The sequence below is a fragment of the Carassius gibelio genome, chromosome A15 (assembly GCF_023724105.1).
Source record: "Carassius gibelio isolate Cgi1373 ecotype wild population from Czech Republic chromosome A15, carGib1.2-hapl.c, whole genome shotgun sequence".
Lineage (NCBI taxonomy): Eukaryota > Metazoa > Chordata > Actinopteri > Cypriniformes > Cyprinidae > Carassius > Carassius gibelio.
This window is the reverse complement of record NC_068385.1, coordinates 11,538,984-11,547,269: the sequence shown is the minus strand read 5'-3', so window position 1 is coordinate 11,547,269 and position 8,286 is coordinate 11,538,984. Positions and strand designations below refer to the sequence as shown.

At 39.1% G+C, this 8,286-nt stretch overlaps 1 protein-coding gene across 1 annotated transcript in view; it reads right to left on the bottom strand.

Annotated features, from left to right (window-relative positions):
- Positions 1 to 1,146: 1,146 nt before the first annotated feature.
- The window catches only part of LOC128029190 (lissencephaly-1 homolog A-like), a 33,120-nt gene continuing 25,980 nt past the window's right edge, over positions 1,147 to 8,286 (bottom strand). Inside the window, exons 8-11 of the mRNA XM_052616807.1 lie at positions 6,669 to 6,897; positions 4,860 to 4,961; positions 4,595 to 4,751; positions 1,147 to 2,970 (exon numbers count right to left, since the gene is read on the bottom strand). Coding sequence (XP_052472767.1) covers positions 2,897 to 2,970; positions 4,595 to 4,751; positions 4,860 to 4,961; positions 6,669 to 6,897 — 562 coding nt within the window. The 3' untranslated portion in view covers positions 1,147 to 2,896. The remainder of the gene's footprint in view (positions 2,971 to 4,594; positions 4,752 to 4,859; positions 4,962 to 6,668; positions 6,898 to 8,286) is intronic.

Genomic DNA, 8,286 nt, shown 5'->3' with positions numbered 1-8,286 from the left:
CCAACCAATTTTTAGATCGTATAATTATCAACATTTGTTTCTAGACTTGAAAATGGAACTATATGTTTGAATAAATGGTAATAGTTCTTCTTTCCTGTTCTGTAACCTATAAGCCAAACTTTGAAGTGCAATATCTGAAGTGCTGAATGTAATAAACTGGAAACCATTGTCACTTCTCGGTTTGATTTTTTTTTCTTTAATTCTGCTGCAAACAATAACATCCAGATATATTGTTAACAATTGGCTGTGAACAGTGATATCATAAAAAGCAAAGAGTCCCATTCAAGCTGTGAAGTCTGAAGCCTCCAATCTATTCACAAAGTAATAGCTGATGATAGACCTGTGGCTGGAGGATGGAGCTACGAACAGGACCCTCTCAAGTCTGTCTGTACATGAACCCATCCAGTGTGTGCAGCAGTGGGATTGCTTGGGACCTGCGAATGGCAAACTGTCTCTCTGGACACATAAAAACAGGACATCATCATTGTCGAAGGTCTTGAGGAAAGCCAATCATAAGGGAGCAGCACTGCTTATGGGGATGATAATAAACTCTGGACAATGTAAATACATGATTAGATAACAAATGATGGAATTCAGCAATGTTTTTGGTTTAGATGTACAGCGTCAGTACTTGTGAATCTATTTCTGTGCTGTTTAACACAGTCCGGTAGAACCAATGTCAATCGTCTCCACGAGCATCAAAATCAAGAAACTTAAAGAGGTATCATTGGTGCTTTTCTTGTGATGGGTAATTCTCCCTTGGCTTGCTCAGTCTGCCACAATCCCATAGCGAAATAAAGTCATCTTCTTCTTACAAGCACACACAGATCAGCCTCTAAAACCACGTACGGAGCGGCCCACATCTAGCATGCCAGCAGACCTATCTGGTAGGGTGTCTAGCTTCATTAACCAATCATGGCGCAACATATTAAAGTATATATTTTCAAAACATGTCACTTTGACATGGATGGTCAGACATCAAATGCGGCCAATGGTTCCCCACCAGACAGCTCAATACTCAGAACGGTTACATGCAGCAGTGCTACGTGAACAGGTACAGATCTCAGACTAGTCACTATCAGATTTTCAGCAGCAGTAGGTACATCCAGTACACACACAACAGGAAATCGCTTGATAATAGCATGGTTAAGCAGTGAATTCTTTATTATATAATTGCATTGGAATGAAAAGGCTAATTAAAATTATATCGGTTTATGCATTTTGAAGTCTTACATCATATAAACCTTCAGTCCGATGTGACCAAAGATAGAACAATAGCAGGGATGTGCAATTTAACAGAATTTCATTTGTCTTCGCACAAAGACAAAAGGCATATTTTCTCCTTAAAAGATATGGAATGGTTTATCTCCATGTTTAAGGTTTTATCAAATCATTTCCCATTGTGTATTTATTTGTACATTTATTAAGAGCAATAGCAGAGAATGTGCCACTCGCCATACCATAATGGCTTGAGCACCTGTGGTTATTTTAGGGATATTCAGCTATGGTGCACAGTTTGAAGATCCCTTTACAATTGGAGTCACCATTAAGGCTCTCCACAGAGAGAACAGGCATATCATTATAGTTTTCTAGCTCCACAACTCGCTGGTTTATTATAAGACTGAGCTTCCTACAGTATTGAGTGTAGATTTAATCATAAGCTCTTCATTCCATTTTTTTTACCATGGAAATCTCTGCACCCATTCTTTCAGGACAGATTTTTGCACATCCCCCTGATGAGAGGAAACTTTGAGCCCTTGTCATGCTTTGCACCATAGGTCCAAACTGAAGGTTGAAATTTCTGCATCAAATGTCTTTTGTGTACTCAAATCTCAGTGCAACTGCTATAGGGGCAACAAGATCATTAAACAACAAAGGAATAATCAGTATGTCTACATTAGAATGTGACTTTAACAACAAACGTCAAGGGCCAAATCAAGTGCTTCGTAGAGGCAATGGTTATGGTGCTTGTAAGTTTGAAGTGCTCCTAAATGACACTCAACTGACCACTGAGGTCAAAATCAAAAGCTTAACTAAAGCTATCTCTGATACAGGGCAAAAAATAAAAATAAATACTCTTGCCGCCCACTATTCAGCATGGCTTTTTGGATGCAGGAGTTTCATACAAATTCACTCCTATAATTAAGCACAATTCTCTCTTACAGTGGAAAGTCATGTCTCTGGGATTGTATTTCTCAGTAGGACGTGTCATGACAAGCGTACAAAGATTTATTCCCAAAGTTTTCCATACAAAAACACATGAAACTTTCTTAGATGCAACCATTAAATGTTATCTAAATCCACAAGAAGAGAATGGTAAGTACACTCCAGAAGTGATGTAAAAAAGCTACAGAATATCTCCGATAACAAGCCCCATAGACGATCAGATCAACTCTCCACCTCAGCATTATAGGTTGGTTCTGTAGCCTTTGCCCCTTGAAAGGTCTCCAAGCTAGGCACAAACAGACTAAGACAGTGGAAGAAAACAAAACTAAATAAAATAAAAAAAATAGACAAAATAAATCAGATACTGTCATTAAATTATCAGTTTAGTGCCCTACATTTAACCCAGTCAGCTTCTGCCTTCAGTAGGTCAGGCTGAGTGAAAGATCAGCCCGTGTTAAACCTATGGTACTTCTAGACAACATTATGTAAATTTACAGTATACAGTTTTGGATTCACCATGCAAGAATACTTTTTTTTTTTTCATTTAATAGCTCGATCTACATCCAGAATAATTTACATAAAAGGACACATTATTGAACTGGAGCTCAGTGGGTGATAACCGTGGTGATCGAGTGCATCCAGAAGAGCAGGAGGAAGCTGAGGGGGAAGTGGAATGGGTCCGGGGGGTGGAGGGGAGCAGGATGTGTTGTGAAGGGTCCTGCGGGTATGATCAGCGACACTCCCACACTTTTACTGTTTGATCTACACTCCCGGTGATGACGTATGGAGCCGACTTGTGGAAATCTGTGGAGAGATTAGAGACATTGTTCTTTAGGAACACAGACTTGAGCTCAACAATTAACAATTATATTGAGATTAGTGATCAACCAATATGCATATTTTTGATGCCGTGTATTGAGGCCATGTCATTCTTAGCACTGTCAAAATAAAGGTCCTGCTTCCACATCCAATGGAAGAGGAGGGAAATCTCTTGTTTGAAAATCCCAACTGTCCCAGTTCCATTTGGCGATGCGTATGCCACAGCAATTACACATTTCAACTTTTAAAACAAACATAAAACACTTCAAACAGCAGGATTCACAAGCTCAACCACTGTCAAGAGACCTGAAGCCTCAAACAAACACTCAGTTCTCTACTCAAACCAAAACCATTGTTTCAGATCAATAGTCTGGAAGACGAGTGCTGTGTACTGAAGTGCTTTTAAAAGCAAGTTTGAAGCTTCACGGGAGCCTGCAGGGGAGCTGGTTGAATAACATCAAGTATCTCTAGAGAGCTTCAGTGCCTTGATTCACTGAAAAAATCTGGACTCAGGCAGTTGAAAGACTGGAGGGTTCAGGGTCCTCTCTGAATATGCTGCCAACGGCTGACAGGACTGCCTTTTGTAGAGTAACAAACTCAATCTCAACCTGAGAAATCACTCTTTGGGGAAATGAGGATGCACTGTACACTTCTAAAAGGCATCTTTACCATTCCAACTAGGGCTGGGCGATAGTAAAAATCTGCGATTTTATTTTATTTAATTCGATTTCCGATTTTTTTCAGATTTTCCCCCCTACTTAAGGAAAGCAATACGTACAAACAGCAGACAACTTAAAGCAAATTTTGCTTTTATTTAATCAAAAGTAGGGCTGCTCCGATCACAATCGGCCGATCATTAATGCGCATCTCGTCAGTAAAGCCGGTTTTCTAATCAGCAGTAAATTCCCTCAGATATGCGTGATTTCACATAGAGCAGCTGTTACTACACAAAGCCATTTGTTAACTGAGAAGATGCGCAAATAAACGCTGAAAATGAAGTGGATTTGCGCATCTTCTCAGTAATGGCTCCTTGTATTAACAGCTGCTCGATGTGAAATCACGCACCTGAGGGAATTTACCGCTGATTAGAAAACCGGCTTTACTGACGAGATGCGCATTAACGATCGGCCGATCGTGATCGGAGCAGCCCTAATCAAAAGCAAGACAAATGTAACTCCCATTTTCATATTCGGCTGGTGCTGCTGCTTTTGACTGCGATGGGCTTAAGGCAGCGTGGGGTCTCTTGTTCCACGTCTGTCACAGCAAACACCACATACCAGTTCTAAACAACAGATGATTTTATTCCTTTCTAGGGAACAAACTTCCAACTCTCACCGGTAGCCATGTTGTCGCTTGCCGTTTCGTGTGTGCTATGATGTTGTTGTTTTCGCTTGCCATACTGCCACGGAAGCTAACGCTACGGAAGCTCCGGGGAGCCAAAAATGCGCCATTACACAAAAACTCGATTTACTTATTTTTTAAATCTCCTGTAACAAAAAATTTGAATTCATTCAATCGATTTTTCGCCCAGGCCTACTTCCAACTGATAAGCATTTCAAACAACAACAGAAACCAGTGAGAGAAGATGAGTGTTTATACAACCGCTTACCCAGAGAGGTAACAAAATGTTCATGGGCACTCAAGGTCTTCATGCAGCGCTTGTTTTTGTAGTCCCAGATCCTCAAAGTCTTGTCATCGGCACAGCTCACAATGAACTTTCCTCCAGGGTGCACAAGAACCCCACGCACCCAGTTATCATGGCCAACCTGAAGGAGAATTTTTTTTGTTTCAGATTTGGACAAAAGCATAAAGCTTCTCAAATAGTCACATCACACACTTCAGAGAATCACAGTCATTTTACAAGACAGACTCACCAGTGTCATAAGGCACATGCCAGTGCTCACATCCCACATCTTGATAGTCTTGTCTCTGGAACCAGACAACAGGAAAGGACCAGGTTTCCCGCTCTTCTTGGTCTGGCAGAAAAAAACCATGAAAAAATATTAAGCACTTGAACCTTCTACATTCTAGTTATATTTACCGGTAATGTCCATTTGAAAGCTGTTTTTGTGTCAGATATTATTAAAGCAGCTTCCACAATGCTGATTTATGACATCAGCAAGTGTGTAGAGATAAATATTTACAGTTTTTTCCTAGAAGGAAAATGCAATTGTGTCTGGATAAGTCTTTAACCCACAACAAGGTTACAGAAACGGCTTTATTAAGAAAGATGTGAAAAGAGGTGGCTGAGAGTCTAGCAGAGGCACATATATCAGACATCCAGTCATAACACTTTGAATACCACACCTTAGTACTGAGAGCCATTACACATCTCATGCAGTCAATGAAAAGGCGGATGTAACAGGAGCAGAGGTGTTTGGGGTGATAATGCATTTAGATAGCTCTGGAAAGAATGGATGGTCATTACATTCAAGGCCTTATCCATTATTCTGCCTCCATAAAAGGCCAATTCTGCTTGAGAGGGAGTGCTAACAGACACATTAAAAACAAAATTGCTCTTGCCGAGATGCTGGCGTGCTCAGACAAGTGTGTTCATGCACACTTATACCTTTAGACAGCTGTAATGACATACAATGTTTTGTAATTAACATCCGTGACAGTGTTACTGGTGTCAAGAGATTGCTTTAATTCCACCTGAACAGGTTTGACAAGATCAAAGATGGCCGACTAAATATGTTCACTTTTTAAAATTGAGAAGAAAGTTTCTTCTACATAACAATAGTAATTACTTTGAGGGTTAAAGGCTGTATTCCACATGCTGTGAAGGCTAATGGTTCATCAGATAAAGATGCAATTGGACACAGTTGATCATAAGACCAGCAAAAATATCCAAATGGTACGTTCTTCACCTTAGGCCATCAAGTGCTAATACCACCTATGTCATTTAACAGCCTATTTCAAACCATAGTACATTACAAATTTAGATTAAAAATCAAAGAACATATTAAAATGTGTTTAAAGGGCACAGCAAAGTAGAGACCAATAAAAATCTCAAATAATAATGCATTGATTATTTAAAAAAAACAATGATCCATTGATTCAAACCTTTTTTTTTTTTTAAATGCAAGGTTAAAAGAAGTGGAAAAATGTCTGGTTGACCTGTAATAGCATCGGAGAACTAGTTTCTTAAAACCTCTGTGTAGACTTCTTTTAGATTTAACCTGGTTATTTTACTGTATTGAATTCGTGCATATTACATGTTACTTTTACTTATTACAAGTGGTGAAAGAATTACACATCACAAATACAGAGTAAAAGTACAAACTTAAATATGGTTTTAATTTACAATAATTAAATTTAAATTAATATTAAATGTATGCATTTAGCAGGCGCTTTTATCCAAAGCGACTTACAGTGCATTCAGGCTATCAATTTTTACCTATTGTGTGTTCCTGGGGAATCAAACCCCCAACATTGCGCTTGATAGCACAATGCTCTACCAATTGAGCTATAGGAACACAATCAATACTAAAATTCAGCATTAAGGTACAGTTTTGTGGAGAAAAAAGATCCATTGTATATTGGCAAGAGTGTAACAGGTTCATTGTAAATAATCGGCTTATTTAGAAATCACTGTTTAAGCAGTTTCAGAAAGCATAAAAAAATATTGAACGGCATAAATATTTGCCATTATAAATACTATTTTCACTCTGTGCTCTCACCTCTGAGCCAGTCGCCTCTAAGATGGTGGGATGGGCACTTTCAGGGGCCCAAGAAATGCACTCCACAACATGCTCATGCTCACGCAGCTCCGCCTTGCATTCTTTTGTGGCCACCACCCAAACGCGCACCGTCTGGTCATTAGAACTACTGGCGATCAGGGTCCCGTCTTGGTTGGGCCGCACCATGCGCACCCACTCTCTGTGGCCGGTGAATGTTTTGACACAGTACCTGTTTAGCAATGCCAATAAAAACAGATTTAACCAGATTTATCATTTTCAAGAATATTTCTATTATAAAATATAGTGCTGTCAATCGATACACTTTTTCTACTAATCAAATCACAAATTTTTTTCTGAAATTAATCTTGATTAATCCCACCTAACATTAAAGGTCCCCTTCTTCGTGATTCCATGTTTTAAACTTTAGTTAGTGTGTAATGTTGTTGTTAGAGTATAAATAATATCTGTAAAATGCTAAAGCTCAAAGTTCAATGCCAAGCGAGATATTTGATTTAACAGAATTCGCCTACAAAAAACGACCCGTTTGGACTACAGCCCTCTAGTTCCTGCAGTAATAACGTCACTAAAACAGTTTTTTTTGACTAACCACCGCCCACATGAATTCACAAACATGGGGCGTGGCCTTGTTGCGCTCCGACGGAGAGGAAGGAAGAGCTGTTTGTGTTTGTCGCCATGTTGTTGAAACGCTGTTTTTTTTCATCTCGGAGTCCAATCATCTTTGTTTGGGCTTCCCAGGAACGCTGAACTTTGAGATTAATGGTTACAATTTATGTTTAACTCGGTTCCCGAAAATTATAATGCACAAATAAAACTATGTGCAGCTCATTTTGCTGAGGACAGCTTGCTGAGGACAACTTTCTCAATCTCAATCAGTTTAATGCTGGATTTGCAAAAAGATTGTTCTTGAAAGATGGAGCAGTTCCCTCTTTGTCTGGAGAAGGCGTTGTTTATGGACCACAACCGGTAAGTGTATTTTATTATTTAAGTTGGTGCGTTTAACAGTTTCTGTAACTTATTACACAAAGGGCAACGCTGTTTAGCTTTGTTAACTAGATGTTAGGGCTGTGCAAAAAAACAAATGCGGTTTTCATGTGCATCTCGTCAGTAAAAAACGCTCCTCCTGGGACTATAAATACATCTCCAGCACATGCGTTCTAGCCCAATCACGTTACCAGGAGGGCAGCCTTCTCTCAGCTGCTGTCGAATCACAGCACAGGAACTGCTGGCCCAATCAGAACCCGTTACGTATTTCTGATGGAGGGACTTTATAGAACAAGGAAGTCATCAGCCTGTTTTTAAAACAGTGAAAACAGCAGTATACAGATAGGTGAATTGTGTGAAAAATACTGTTTTTTTTCACGTGAAACATGAACATGTTATATTGCACATTGTAAACACAATCAAAGCTACAAAAAAGCGCATAAAACGGGACCTTTAAAGTTTTTAAACATAATTTTACATTGCAATAATTTCATATTCAACCTTCAAATTAAGGTAGAAACATAAAAACAGAGTTTATTTAATATTTGTTTAACAGCATCTTTTTCTTTACAACTGAAGGCAAGTATCACGATATCAATACTGCTGATGTCTCTAG